The 15,340-nt window shown below is 51.1% G+C and overlaps 1 protein-coding gene across 4 annotated transcripts in view; it reads left to right on the top strand.

The window, feature by feature from the left end:
• Positions 1-15,340, top strand: part of ssbp4 (single stranded DNA binding protein 4) — a 76,817-nt gene that overhangs the window by 43,413 nt on the left and 18,064 nt on the right. The window contains exon 1 of one of the 4 annotated variants that reach the window (XM_018728254.2): positions 3,711-4,129. The exons of 2 other annotated variants lie outside the window; for them this stretch is intronic. Coding sequence is in view for 1 of the 2 variants with exons in the window: in XM_018728251.2 (XP_018583767.1) it covers positions 10,020-10,172 (153 nt within the window). In the remaining variant the exon portion in view is untranslated. Of the gene's footprint in view, positions 1-3,710; positions 4,130-9,972; positions 10,173-15,340 lie in introns of those variants that run through there. One more of the 4 variants, XM_018728251.2, reaches the window with a different exon arrangement.

Genomic DNA, 15,340 nt, shown 5'->3' with positions numbered 1-15,340 from the left:
CTATTGTTCACGTATTCATAGTAAGTAAATTAAGTTTCGTACCAGTTCCTTACAGAGTCTACAGTTCTTGTTTATTTCTTAAATTGAGTCAGATGTTTTACTGAACGAGTTGCTTTGTTTACTGGTCACAGGGGTACGTTCTTCAGCAGCACGTTACCTGCCGTCCCCTGCAATTCCTCTGTGCGTCTTTTCAGAGTTGTGTGACGTTTACAGGATTCTCCGTGGAACTACGGCACATCCGCACAAAGTTCTCGCAGTCCGGTTTCAAGTTCCTCCCCCTCGCCGCCCTTGTAAAGCCTCGAGGCACGGGAATAAAGCCCAGATCACAGGACCCCTCATCCACTATTAGGCCATTCCTCCCCCGTGTTCTCGGAGAATTTGCTCTTTTATTCCACATGTTGCTTTGATTTCTGAGCAGTTCTGAAAGAGCGATGGGGTTGATGGCGTCCGGGGTGGGGCGGACACGAAGCACGAGTGACCTGCAAACAAATCCATTTGTGTGTGGAAATACATGCTTTCATTTGCTGTAGGTGAGACTTTTTTTTTGAAATTTCACGAACTGGAGGTATTTGATCTCAAAGTCAAAGTGGCTTTATTGTCATTTTAACCATATACAGCTGGTACGGTATACAGTGAAACAAAACAATGTTCCTCCAGGACCATGGTGCTACGTAGGACCAACTCGGAGCTACCTGCACAATAAACAGTGAACATGTATATTTATTATATATAAGCAGAATAGTCAATATAACCGATAAATATACGATCTAGGAGAGAATTCAAGTTTTTGTACTGGCTCTGTGTTTATATTGGATTTCATAATGTTTTTGAACCAAATTACAATTATGAACTATTTTTTTTTTTTTTTTTTTTTTTAAACCTAATTGATTCCTCCGATATTTTGCGAGGCAAAGCTTTCCCAAATGCTTACGAACTTGCGTCCTGTCCAGGCAACCAAGTTCTGCATTTGCATTGATTTATCAAGGTAAGTCCTTTGATACTGCAGCAGGTGGTAGGATTCGAGGGGTCCTTCGAGTCCACCCTTAACCGTTATGCCCCCTGCCGCCCCTGCATTTTGCGTGGCCTTTTGTGCTCGTCGTCAGGTAGCGAAAGACAGTTTGCCCCCCGCTACGTAGCACCGCACTCCGTTTACTACGCTGTACATTAGACAGCTGTGTTTTCTTTCCACAGCATCAGCGGTGATCGATCATTAATTTGAGAAGTTTTCGTTTTCGACGCGCGTTGCGGCAGCGCCTGACACCTCGCCGAAGTCGACGAGATATGTACCGAGCACCCAAGTTTTGCAGCTGACGTAAAAAGACTTAAAACCATTTCCCCTTGTTTAACACCCTTGTTCCGTGAACATGTCACCCACCTCCTTATCTGCGCCCTGCAAAGACCGTGTTAAAACAACAAATTAGAGCTCGAAAAGACTGCTAGTAAGGAGGCTAAGCTTCGTGTGTGTGTGTGTGTGTGTGTGTGTGTGTGTGTGTGTGTGTGTGTGTGTGTGTGTGTGTGTGTGTGTGTGTGTTCGCTCACTCTCCCGCTGCCAAGTGTACCGCGGCTCCCGTAGCAATGGCGAGGACGCCCTTTGGGGGACACTTGAAGACACGGGCGCATGTTTGGTTCAGCCAGGAGCTCTTGCGCGTTCATTCGCGGTAACCTCTACCGTGTGCGCTGTGCACTCTGGGAGTTTAAAGGTGACGTTAGCTGGAACTCTGCGGTGGGGTAACGTCAGCCTTCCTCGGGAAGCGTGTGCTGCTCCCTTCTGCCTGGCTGGGAACCGTAAGCTCTTCCGGTTAAATTTTACATTCACTCATTTAGCTGATGTTTTTCTCCAAAATGACCTGCAGCGTTAAGCTGCTTACTATGATTTACCCAATTTTTCGACTGGGTTTTTACTGTATCGCTTCAGGGTAAGTACCTTGATCGAGAGTGCTACAGCAGGAGGTCACGTTTGAACCTGGATCCTTTGGGTTTCTTTAACCAGTACGCCACCTGCTGCCCCAACAAAGCATCTGTTCTTGTTCGTGATGAAGTGTCGCTGCGTGCTTAGTTCACTGCGAACAGGTGTGTGTGTGTGTGTGTGTGTGTGTGTGTGTTGGGGGGGTGCCTCGTCCCAGTTAGTCTTGCACAGGCCTGGTCCTGGTCCCACGCTCGTTTACATTTTCTTGTTCATCTAGCAGTCGCTCCTCTCCAAAGCGACATCCGGTACTAGATGTACTACAGTAAGTGCCCCACAGTCATTCCCGCATGTATACAGCAGAGCAATGTAACACGCTCGCTCAGTCTCGCACTGTTTAGAGTCACCAATTAACCTGAGACACGTCTTTGTATTGTACTTGTAGGAGGAAAGTCACGCAGACATGGGGGTAACGTGCAAACTGCGCCGGATCCAAACCCATGTCTGAAGGTTAAGGCCCCGTGCCGTGAGGCACCGGTGCTACTCGCTGTGCCACCGTGCGGAGTTCGGTTAACTCAGGGTGGCCAGAGCTCTCCTCTCGGTCTGGGACCGCAGCGCAAAGGGGCCGCAAATAGCAGCGCGAGATGCCCGCGCGACTGGACCACCGAGGAGACACGCAAAAGCGAAGCCCTGACGCCCCCTCGCAGCCTCTCGCTTTCTTCACCTTCGGAACAATGGCTGGCCGAAGTAGGGCAGTTGTGTGCGTTCGCTCTCCCTCTCGCTCGCTCGCACACGCACACGCACACCCTCACGCTGCCTCTCTTTCTCGCATGCGCTCTCTTCCTCTCTTTTGTAAACATGATGTCTTCTCGATCTGGGATGCCTGAGGGACCGAGCACAGACAGGACCCGTCGCCATGACAACGGCTTCTGCAAGCTGCCTGCCGCCCAGTCTCCATTGGCTGAGGGCTGCAGGAGGTGGGGGGGTGCGTGTGTGTGTGTGTGTGTGTGTGTGCGTGCGTGTGTGCGTGTGTGCGTGTGTGTGTGTGGGGAGAGAAGGAGAGGAGTGGAAGCAGACGACCCCATTTCTCCTCCAGGGACTCTGCGGCCTGCTCGTGCACACATTCGGAATTAGCATAAAGCAGGGCTCGGGATGGGGACGGGGACAGGGAAGGGGGTGTGGGGTGGCTGGGTTCTGTGTGTCAGAGGCTGTGGGGGTGTGCAAGGCGTCTCCCCTGGGCTGCTGCTATCTCTCCCCATTCTAGGTCAGCCCACAGCCCCGAGGTCTGCGCTGTCATTATTGTCTGGTGTCTAATGTTTTCCCCCCTTTTTAATTGTCATTAGTTTTTATCGTTCCCTCAGGTTGAGGCATGCACATAGCGGAATGCTTTGGATTCCATTGTTATCGAGCAGCGGAAGATGCATCTCGCGCGCAGACCGCGACTCGGAGCACCCGCGGCCGCTCTCGTTTGCGTCCGCCGGGACCCAGATCCGTATCTCGGCGGCGTCTCCAGCCGACCGCTGCGGGCGCGGGGAGAGCGAAGCGTTAAGCGCGACGTTTCTCCGCTGCCCGTTTCTTTCCGCGTGGAGATTTCACCGTCCCCCCCCAGATAAGTCCACATCGTCACTCCGGTCCCAGTGTCCCCTGCGTCCCCGCCACACTTTCTTTGGAGAGACATCAGATCTCAGTGGATTATTGGAGGCCCGGCTGGAGCGGCTGCGCTCGCTCTTCTGAGGTTCTGCGTGGTGCCGCCTGTACCTCCGTTGCCGCGGTAGCGCCGCTTTAGTCTGGGACGCGGTGTGAAAGGGACAGGCGGAGGCGCCGTTATGTACACAGCGGCTCTCGGGCTTGGGGAAGCTGTCAGCGAAATGGTTGGATCACGTTGAGTTTGAAGGAAAGACTCGCTGCTCGTTGACTGAGGGGGAGAGAGAAACCCGAGGCTCCCGTTCGGACTGTTGTGCCGAGAGGAGGACGCGTGTGTTGTGTGTGTGTGTCGAGGATCAGTGTGTTTTGGGTGTGGAGAGGGCGATAAATAATCAAGCAGCAGGAACAATTGTCTGCTTCCTAACAGACAGAATAGGAATACATGCAAGCTCCTTTTTTCCTGCATGTTCATGCAAGTTGGTAAATGGTTTTGGCTGAACCCGTGTGTGTGTGTGTGTGTGTGTGTGCGCGAGCGAGCGAGCCTTGCACAGAAGGAGAAAATGCGCTGAGGCTGAAGAAAGGGTGGGTTGTCTAGGTGCCAAACCGAAACCAGAAGGTAAAAACAGTGCACAATGGCACAGTCAGGGGTCTGTCTGTCTGTATCACGGCATGTTTGGTGGTGGTGGTGGTGGTGATGGGCGGGGGGGGGGGCATGTTCAGAAGCGAGGAACAAGCCTGAGCAGAACACACACACGCAGAAAGGAGGAGAGCGTACAGCACAAGCCCACATGCAAGGATTGTCCCCAACATGCTGCAGTTTGCGCTTCTTCCCTTTTCTCTGAGTAGCACATACAGTAGGGGGGTAAAACCCTTCTTTGCCTTTTCCTTCCAGTTAAAATATGCTAATAAGGTAAGGCTTTTGTTTGGGTGCGTGCATCTGGATGCTGGCCGAGGCTGCGTGTGTTAGCGGTAAGGCCGCCGTGCTGACGTGCGCTCTTCTCGTACACGGGCGGCGGGAGTGAGCGTCGGCTGATCTCCGAACCCCGGTCGCGCCCATCTCTGGTTCCCATCTGCTCCTTTGTCGGACTTAAATTTATTCATTTAGCTGACGCTTTTCTCCAAAGCGACTTAGTGTTAAGGTTACAATTATTTACCTTTTTATACAGCTTTTATACAGCTTTTTCCAATTTTACTGGAGCAATTTAACGTAAGTACCTTGCTCAAGGCTACTACAGCTGGAGGTGGGGATCGAACCTGCGACCTTTCGATCCGAAGGCAGCAGCGCAAACCGCTACGATACCAGCTGTCCCCCTGACTTCCGAGAGGGCGGACGGAAGCAGCCGGCGCGTCTCCACTCGGCGTACCCTTGCGGTGCAGCCGCAAGTTGGCTCTTGTTGGCTCTACCGCAAGCGCCAGGTCTGTAGGATGGGTCTGATGTGCCCTCATACACAGAGCCGTGTAGATGTCCATGTGGCTTCTTACTTGCTTGACCTATGTGAAGGAAGGCCAAGGAGAGCTTGGAACGAATTTCGAATATTTTTACAGAAATATCTGCCATAGTGTTGAAGACGGAGTATAATGTGTCTCCCTTTGCGGGGAAGGGTGACATTAGCATTTATTCTCTGAGTGATGCTTTTCTCCAAAGTGTTTCGCATTAAGTCGCTTACTTTATTAAAAAAAAAAAAAAGCAATGATGCCCTCAACATAGTGTAAGAATTCAGTTAAGGACTTGGGTGCTCAGAAGCCCCCACTGATATGAGAACTAAAGTAAAAAAAAAATAAGATGCCGTTGCGGTCGGCTCACATACGTTCTCCCGTCTTTACTTTGACTTTTACTCTATCAGTTCATGGTAAGTACCTTGCTCAGGGGAATTGCAGCAAGGGGTGGGGTTGGAACCTGTGGCCTTGGACCACCGCTGCACTACCTGCTTCCCCTCCTGTCATTTGTTTTCAGTATCTCCTGAACTGCTGGATTGGTTTTAATAAAAAAAAAAAAATCCAGAAATCCATGTGGGTCAAAGTTGAGAGGGTTCAGAAATGTTCACGCTGATTCGAACCGCTGTGGAGTTTTATGAAGAACCCGAGAGCTGAGATTTTGATTGTTGTGACCTCCTGAAATAATTTGACTTGGCTTCAGAACTTGACATGGATGTTCGTGCGCCTTGGGAATGACAAATTCCCCTCGAAGAACTACAAAAGTCAGCCATATTGGATTTGGAATTTTCTGGAAACCGTTTAAAAGAGCTACTACTCCAGCAGTGATTTCGCCGGAGTTCGATCTGCACGGACGAGCTCTACAGAAGATTTAAAAAAAAAAAAAAGTTTTTCTATATGAATTGTAGATATTTAACAAATTGTTTCCCTGCGTGTTGGTTAAATACATGTTAACATTTAAATTTTTTCTGTTGTTTGAAAACGATGCATCTTACAGATTCCGGGTGAAAACGAAAATGTTTGGCGCAATTTATTAAAAAAAGAAACGACGGGAAAAAAAGCCTCCGGATATTCTTGCTTCTCGTTGATAATTCCGAATGGATCGCGAACCTGTGTGGGAGCACATACCTGCCTGGAAGGTGCTACGCTTAAGACGTCCGAATGGCATCTTGCGGTTTCAACGCGTCATGGCGACGCAGTGGCTATACAATGTTTCAAACAAATTTTCCTTCGTGCCATCATACCCGCCCTTTTTTAAATAATACTTTCATTCATTTAGCGCTTTGCCGGAATTTTACTCTAGAACTTTTTTCCTCCTTTCCTTTCGCCCCTTGTATATTTACCTGGTTTCCCAGGAAACATCTCACGGGTTGACGTTCAACTTTGGTGTTTTCGGGCCTCCGCGGGTAACTTCTGCTTCGGGCCGGCTCTCGTTTCAAGTGGCGCGGAGAAGAAAGCCGAATTTGAATAGCCCCCAGAAGTTGAGCTTATCTTGTGTCAGCATTGATCTTACAGCTGCGACAAACAACGATGAGTGACAGACGACGTTGGAAGGGTTTTGCCGAGTACAGGAACTAAGAGATAGGGGCTGTTGTAAAAACTGGAGGAAACTGAGGCGAATGGAAGCATTAATTATCTTCATTCAAGGAGGGACTGCATGCTGAGACTCTCACTTCGTTCAGTAAATTCCCGTGGATGAAGGCGCGTTACATTCATCAGAAGCCTTGGAAACGTTTTTGTTGAGTCCTAATAGGTATATAATTTTTCGTCATGATTTTATGAACGCTTGGTAAATCTACATCATTTGAGATAAAAATGAGATTTGTTTTGTGTTGTCCTTTGTTGTCAGGAATCAGGTCTTTCTTTAAAAGTGTTTGGGTTTCTATTGTGCACATTTGATGTGCATCAGTGTGCTTTTATTCATCCAACAAGATCTTGGGAATTGAATATAATGGAGGCTTTTTCCTCAAGACAATTGGCTTATGGGGACTAATTGTTTGGCTTCATGTTTAATCCTGCGTGTCATGAACTTGTGTTTATCTCTTATCTAATTTTGCCGCAGCTGTATTTCCATTTTTTTTGTTGTTTTTTTCTCTCCCCTCTGCAAAGTTCTGGCAGCTCTGCTGTTTTTGGAGGTTTAAACGGAAATCTTTTGATCGTTTTGACTGGACCTTGTCTACGAAAACTTGAGAAGTGTGACGCTGCTCTTCGGGACCGGGCGGCTGCCGTGGTTTGTGGGGTAAAGCGTTAAGTCATCTGGTTTGCAATTAACTGTCTGGCTTCTTTGATCTGTCTGTGGTATGTTCTCATCATCTCGTCATTTTCACGACGTGCTTCTTCGTGTTGGAATGTGTTCCGAAATGATAACCGAGGTCTGGCTCGTTCGACAGTCCGCACACCTGCGTCAGAATGAGTCGCGCAAACCGGCCCGAAGGGTTAATGGAGAGGTCGGAGGTCGGGACGCCGGTGGACTCCCGCCTCGGTTTCCCTCGCAAACGTCTCGCGGCCCCTCCGGCCTGGCCCAGCACCTCCCGTGGGCCCCGCCTGTTCTCCCTCGTCCTTTCTCTGCCACAGGCCCTCAGTTCGGGGCACCGCCACAGACCTTCCATTGTTTTGGGAATGTGGTTGCTGTCTGCCTTGCCCATCCCCCCGCTCCAGCTCGAACAGCAGCTCCTGGGTCCTGCTGGCCCACCTGGTTCTTGAACGGGTTCCGGAACAGAAGCTTGAGTTGGACAATGAAGCTTTAATAGGCCACGCCTCTTCGGTAGAAAGTTTTATGTCGATTCGTGAAGGTCGTCATGGTTTCTTATATATTGCTAGACATTTTATGAAAGCAATTAAGGTGAAGCACTGTAAGCGTGAGTATAAAAGGTAGAGATCCTTAACTAATTTTTTACCTGCTGGCGTAAACAAACGTTACTTTAAACCGGCTCCAGAGTAACAGTGGGATGCTCTGGCTGAGCTACCCAGCACTCGTGTTTTTCCACCACTGAATTCTTTTTCTTTCCTGGTTTTGCGCGCCTCGACTCTTCCTCCTGTGTAGCAGATGTTGGGCCTCTCTCCGCACCTTCGCACTCCACACTTTATCTCTTGGCAAATGTGGCAGTCGCGCCAGGAGCAATGGGAATGAGTAGCGGGCGCCGGCTGTGTCGGTTACACACGTGACTTGTGGGCGGGGAAGTTCCGCATGTCCTTCTCCCTCGGCATCTACCAGTGCTGGGTTGGTGTTTCTCGGCAGACTCGTGGAAGCTCTTGGAGCATGCTGCCACCTCACTGACAGCAGCCTGTGGACAGACGAGCGTCGGAGGTCATCAGGTAACTTCCATTAACATGGTGCACGTACCGCAGGGGTGTAGTGCGGACGGTATACCGGTGCTGACCGCTCAGCTCACCTCTTACAGCGTCCAAGTCTCATCGGTGCACCTTCAGGGGTTCCCTCCTTTTCTGCACCGTGACAGCTGCCGTAGTTGTTGGTAAAGTACCCTCAGTTTCCTACAGGGCTGCGAGAAAGCATTTCCTCATTTCCTCTATATCTGCAAATATTTGACACTTTTTTCCGCTCTTTTTCCAAAGTCTAATACTAGGTAAAGGGCACCTGAGTGAACGAATAACAAATAAGGCTTTTTTAAAACTTATTTTGTTTATTTAGTAGGTAAAGTTATGTAACAACAAGGGGGTGCGGTGGCGCAGTGGGTTGGACCGCAGTCCTGCTCTCCGGTGGGTCTGGGGTTCAAGTCCCGCTTGGGGTGCCTTGCGGCGGGCTGGCGTCCCGTCCTGGGTGTGTCCCCTTCCCCCTCCGGCCTTACGCCCTGTGTTGCCGGGTAGGCTCCGGTTCCCCGTGACCCTGTATGGGACAGGCGGTTCTGAAAATGTGTGTGTGAGTTATGTAACACCAACTGGGTATGAAGATTGTCGCCCCCTCTTACACTTAACTGCTAGGGCCACCTTTAGCTGCAGTGACTGCAACGCTGTGATTCAACACAGTAATTCAGTATCAGTCCGTGACACTGCTATGGAGGCGTTCTGCCCATCTCCTACTTGTAGCACGGCTTTAATTCAGAAGCCCTGGCATAGGTGTGCGGTTGGGTGAGGCTGAGAACTAGCAGATGGGACTTGGTGGCCACTGCTTCGGAGAAGCTTTGTTTGGCGGGTTCTCTTATTTTCCAGGTAGCAAATGGAACGGAGCAAAGGAGCTGGAAATACCCCCCCAACGCACGGTTCACGCCTTCCAGCGATTTTGGCCTCGTTGCAGGTGGCGCAGCTCACATGCGCATCGCTTACAGGCATATGACGAATAATTCTTAATATTCATACGTTTTTTTGGGAAAGACGTACATCGTACTGCACGTTCCTCGTCACGTGACATCGCGTGCGAAGTGGCGAAAATATTACACGTTATTTTTGAAATGTTTTAGGTTTTTAATTAATTTAGCAACTTTGAGTATTTTTTTTTTTTATGTGGGATGAGTCCTTTGACCAGATCTGTACTAAAATGGATAACCATATTCTCAGATGTGTAGCTGAAACAGTACCGATGATGGGACACGCGCCTCGATCGCGATGTTTTTCGTTCTAGAATAAGCGACGACTGCAGCGCTTCTCGCAGTTTTTGTCTGTTGCTGGCCCTCCTCTCTCCCCGAGTCCCCGGCGCCGCGGCTCCTCCCCGCCGCCCAGCCTCCCTCGCTCCTTTCCTGGTACCCCCACCCGCTCCGCAAAACTAAAAGCGGAGTTGTGCAAAAAAGGAGGGTGGAGGGAGCTGCGTGCTGCTGGGAGGAGCGGCTGCGATGGAGAGAGGATATTGGTAGCAATCCTGCCAGAAACTCTTTTCATTTTTAATAAGTCCCACAGGAGGCCGTATCCATAAAGTGCATTATATTACATAAACCTCGGGGCCAAGTTGGGAACAAGGAGCCCGGTTCCCCACAGCTCTGTCTTGTTAGTCTGTCGGGCAAAAATTAGAGGAGGACCTTCAAATAATGTTTGATCATTTAGCCTGCAGATTTGTCGGCGGGTCGGAGACTGCAGCATTATTGCCTTTATGCCTCCTCAAATCACCCGAACTATTTATCTGAGGAGAGCGAAAGGCCTTCCGCGGTTTACTTGCCTTGCGCGCGTGTGCGCGCGCGTGTATTTACACCCAGGCTGTCTGTTTTGTCATCGCCTCACCGCGGTGGGCGGAGGGAAAAGTAAGGTAATTTCCCTTATTGCGTTTGATTCGTAGCCTGCGGAATTCTTAGTTGGTTGCAAAACCAATTACTTGACTGGCCGCCCGTTACAAAGATGTTATTAAAAAGGGGGTTTGTTCTCTTTTATTTTATCCAGGCACGCGGTATGCGAACTGTCTCGTCGTGTCGGTCTGCCGCGGAGGCGGGAGGAAGGTGGCGCTTGTCGTACGTTTCTTCCCCTGTTCGCTTGTCTAAGACGAACCCGTTTCGGTACAAAACTTCGAATTTTTAGATAAACTGAAGTAGGCTTTAGGGTTTTCGGTTTCCCGAAACACGGTGCCGTAAAGTTGGCAGCGTGTTTTTAATGCGCTGAACATTGGCACACCTCGCTGCTCGTGTGTGTGTGTGTGTGTGTGTGTGTGTGTGGGAGGGGGGGGGGTCACTGATATTTCTTCTTCCTCACTCTGGGCATGAAGAGTGTGTGTCAGCTGGTAGTGTAGCAGTTTCAGCTGCTGCTTTTGGATCCGAGGGTCGCGGGTTCGATTCCCCACCTCCGGCTGTAGTGCCCTTCAGCGAGGTACTTACCTTGAATTGCTCCGGTAAAATTACCCAGCTGTATAAATGGGTAAGTAATTTTCGGTACCTTGACATCGTAAGTCGCTTCGGAGGAAAGCATCAGCTGATTGAATAAATGTGATTGCGTCACGGGTGTGTGCACCCACAGGAGACTGGGAAGTGCTGGTCGCCGAAGGAGACGTCTTAGGCACGCATACAGCCCGTTGGAGCAGCGTCCCGTTCACAGAGCCGGGTAAAAACCTCCACAGTGGCTTATGGGAAATATACACAGCCAATATGTATCCAGCGTTGAGGCAGCAGGTTTAATATCCAGTACAGCAGTATTGTGTGCGCTACACGGTCGTGCTGCTCCCAAACATTCAGTATCGACATAGATGCTGCAGCACACCGTACCGCCACATGGTGATAGCCGACGACAAGCCTTGCGTCCCTGCTGATCGCAAGCGGTCACCGAACGCAACAGCAGCAGCAACGTCAGTGCGGAGTGAAGGCTCATGGGAAAATAGAAGAGAATTACACACACGTCGTCTGAACCGCTTGTCCCAGACGGGGTCACGGGGAGCCGGAGCCCAACCCGGCAACTCGGCTGGAGGGGAAGGGGACGCACCCAGGACGGGATGCCAGTCCGTCGCAAGGCACCCCAAGCGGGATTCGAACCCCAGACCCACCGTGCCACCCTCTAAGAAAATTACAGGGCGCGACAATTTTATTTAACTGTGAACAGTAGCTTATTTTATGCTCAGTGCAGGGCACCTCGAGAGGGCTGCGTCCCGCCTCCGAATATATGGATGGGGTCCGCAAATCGCAGCCATCGATTAACGTGAATGTAGCATCGCAGCCGATACTTTTATCATCATTAATTCATCTAGTGGACCTTGTCTCCGAAGCAACTCACAATGTTGAGCTGCTTAGTTGTTTGCTGATTTACACGGCAGGGTAATTTTTAATGGAACAGCAGCGGGATTTCGGCCATTTCTTAGCGACGCTACACAGTAGCACGGTGTCCACAGGCTCTCCAGAGCGAAAGACAGAGGCCGTCGTCTTTTGAATTTTTTTCCCTTATATATTTGTGCGCCAAATAATCAGAAAGTCTCTGTCCGGGGTTTACCTTGCGTCACATGCTGCGCGGCCTGTGCATGTTCTGGACCTGTGCAGCCGTGCCTTGGACGAGGCGTTATTGAGGACGAGCGAATAAAGGACGACGTAACATTAAAAAAAAACAAGAAAAAGAGAATTTAAAAACATCATTTTTGTTGCTCATCTTATCAGATATGTTGGTTTGATCATAGCGGTGCATAGGAAAACAGCTGGTAGGGCAGCGGTTAGAGCTGCTACCTTTGCATCTATAGGTCGCTGGTTCAGTCCCCACCTTGGGCTGTAGTATGTTTTAGCAAGGTATTTATCCTGAATTTCTCCAGTGCAGTGTTATCCAGCTGTCTAAACAATTGTAAGTCTAACTTTAACACTGTAGGTCGCTTTGGAGAAAATAAATCTCTTCATCTTTTTGTGGGTGGCACAACAAGTAGTGCTGCTGTGTCACAGCGCCTGGGTGGTGCGGGAGGAGGTGGGTTCGATCCCCACTCAGTCTGTGTGGATTTTCTCCCCGTGTCTGCGTGGGTTTCCTCCAGGTGCTCTGGTTTCCTCCCACACTCCAAAGACATGCTGTTCAGGTTCCCCCACAGTGTGTGCGTGACAGAGAGAGAGTGTGTGTGTGTGTGTGTGTTCCACTGATGTTTGGATCAGTGACCCATTGTAAGTAGTGTATCTAGCAGTGTAAGTCTTCGGGTGCTCTGGTTTCCTCCCACACTCCAAACACATGCTGTTGAGGTTCACACAGAGAGAGTGTGTGTCTTCCACTGATGTATAAATGAGTGACCCAGTGTAAGTAGTGTATCTAGCAGTGTAAGTCACCGCGGTGAATAAGGTGTGTGGGCTGATAACACTACACAGAGTTCATTGGAAGTCGCTTTGGAGAAAAGCGTCTGCTAAATAAATACATGTAAGAATAACTTCATTCCTTCGGATTTCAGGTTAATAAAATTCAAAGTGACATATTTTTGCTCAGGGACAGATAACGTTTTTTCTTAAGGAGTGATGGTGATTCGACCTGCCTGTACGGTCCGAGTCGCTGGTTGGTCATCTCACGCATGATGCCCAGTGCACAATGAACTGTCCATCAGCACATCCAGCGCTTCTCCTCTCTGCGTTTGTCTGTGAGCATGTGAATTTTTGTTTTGGTGTGTATCTGTTTTTAATTTTAGTGTCTGTGTACATCTTTGTATGTGTTTGTACTCTCCTGTGTTTTTTGCCCTCCTGACCAGTGTTTGTTTTATATGTCGGGGTGTTTGTGTGTGTTTATTTTCTCATTTGCGTTTCTTGGAGTGTGTGGTGTTTTGCTGTCAAGGTGCGTGTTTGTCTTTCTTTTGGTATCGGGTGTTTTTGTGTGCTTATGTCTGTTTATATGCCCGCGTGTGGAGTTGTGGGGTTTCGCTATGGGAGTGTGTGTGTGTGTGTGTGTGCGTGTGTGTGCGTGCGCACGCTTACGGCCTTTTCCGCAGCAATTAGGCAGCGGAAAACACGGCCTGTTGCAGAGGCTCGCCGAGACGAGCGCCGTGCTGCCGGTGCCCAGGGACCCTCCTTCAACGCTCACGTCCAGCCGAACCGTCCAGGAAAGACAGCTGGCCGTGTGGAGAGGAGAGGCCAGCAGCGCAATTACCTCCCTGGATGAGTGTAACACCTTGCTCGGCCTTGTTTATGTCATTCTCTCCGAAGCGTAATCGGCGGCAGCGCGTCGTTTCTGGGCCCGTGCTCTTCGTGCCCGCAGATGACGCTGCGAGTCGGCGCGGCTGCCGCCCCGCGTTCTGTACCCCGGTAACGCGTGTCGGAGAAACGCCTTGATTCTGTAGTCTGAATCAAGACGGGGAACGTGTCCGCCGCCACCCCCACCTTTGTGTGTCCGCGGAAGAGGAGTCTGCAACGGAGGCTGGCCGTCGTGACTGCAGAGGGATGCGAACTGCGTGGGATTCTCGCCGAGATGGCCGACGCTCCGGCGACCCGTCTTGCCGTTCGTAGGGCGACATCGATGTGGCCGTAGCGCACAGTGCCTCCTATGTGTCTTTTTCTGCTGGAAATACCAATTTCAGCAGCGCCTGGCTTCGGAACGGCACCCGTGCGATGCTCTCGGGCTGTTGGACGGGCGCTTGAACCGTGTGCGCGCTCCGTGCCGTGGCCCGTTGTGCAGGGCATGTGTTGCACGGCAGACGCGTTGCAAAAGTGCATGCGTCGGGGGGTGTATCTAAGTATTTCTACGGGCAGCAGGTAGCGTAACGAGTAAAGCTGCGGCCACGTACTGGAGGCACCCGGGTTTAAATGCAACCTCCTGCCGCGGTACCCTTGAGCAAGGTACTTCCCTGAATTGCACCGGTAAAATTACCCAGCTGCATAAACGGCTAAATCGTTGTCGGTCGCTTCACGTACGAAGCCGGCGCCGAAAGTCGCATTGGAAAAAAGCGTCATCTGGGCGAACGAATGACGGGCATTAGTGTACCCGCTGGTGAATACGTGCGAGTAAAAATAAGGGTTAAATAAAGCGCCATTGCGCTGGAGTTTACCCCGTTGGCACGGTCCCAGGAAGTGCAGCTACGGTCGCCCGTCCTCGCACTCGACGGCCCGAGCGGGAGCAGTGACGGCAGCGTCATCCGTCGGGGGAGCCTCGCCCCGAAAGAGGCACGCGCTCCCCTGTGCCCCTCGGGGAGCGGGAGCCGACGCGCGCGCTCACCTCGGCTCCCCGTACCCCGGCGTGGGACGGCGCTGGGACTCCGGGGCAGATTTGTTTACTGGTAATTAATTCACCTGATTGACACAGCAGCTGCTGGATAGGCGGGGGGGACCTCCCGGCCCAAAGCGCTTGTTGCGGAGGGATTCCCCGTGTTGCGGTGCCGGGAGTCGAGTCGCGCGCCGGGCCCCTCTCCCATTGATTAAAAGGCACATCTGTCAGCCAGCAGCCCTGATTACGCCTTCCAGCCTCTCGGGCTAATCTTTATAGAGTCCACTCCAGTGACACAATTATTGGCGCACTTGGAGCGGAGAGCATCGTGGGGGGCGGCGGGTCCCGACCCGAACGCACGTGGCCGTCTCCGCAGCTCTGCGCGTGCGCCCGCCTGAACATCTGGATCGAGTGTACTTTTCCAGTTGGGGGCGGGGAGGGGGGTCCGCTATTTCGGACATGCTCGACGATTGGAGGAAGCGATGACGCTTTCCGTCCGTGCGTTTAAATCGACCCTGTAGCCCCGCGAAGGACTTCTTGGCTTCCGTAAGCGATCTTGATTCGCTTTCGGCCGAAGCGCGGCGCTCCTTTCCCGGGATGATGACTAGGCTGGATTTTGGCCTTTACTAAACATATAATCTGCCGCAGCATATTTTTTGCATAATGCCTGATTATAAATGTATATAGAGCTTATTAACGGATTAGTTAGGGTAATTGGGTTGAACCAAAACCAGCGGGCAGGAATGGTTCAGCACCCGTCTTTGAATTACCGCAGCATTGCTGCTGTGTGTGTGTGTGAGCGCCGGGGCCCGGCGGGCTGATCCCAGTGGCCCTCTGCCTCTCCGATCCCTA

This window comes from Scleropages formosus, chromosome 9, assembly GCF_900964775.1.
Source record: "Scleropages formosus chromosome 9, fSclFor1.1, whole genome shotgun sequence".
NCBI classification, from domain to species: Eukaryota; Metazoa; Chordata; class Actinopteri; order Osteoglossiformes; family Osteoglossidae; genus Scleropages; species Scleropages formosus.
This window is presented reverse-complemented; position numbering and strand designations above follow the sequence as displayed.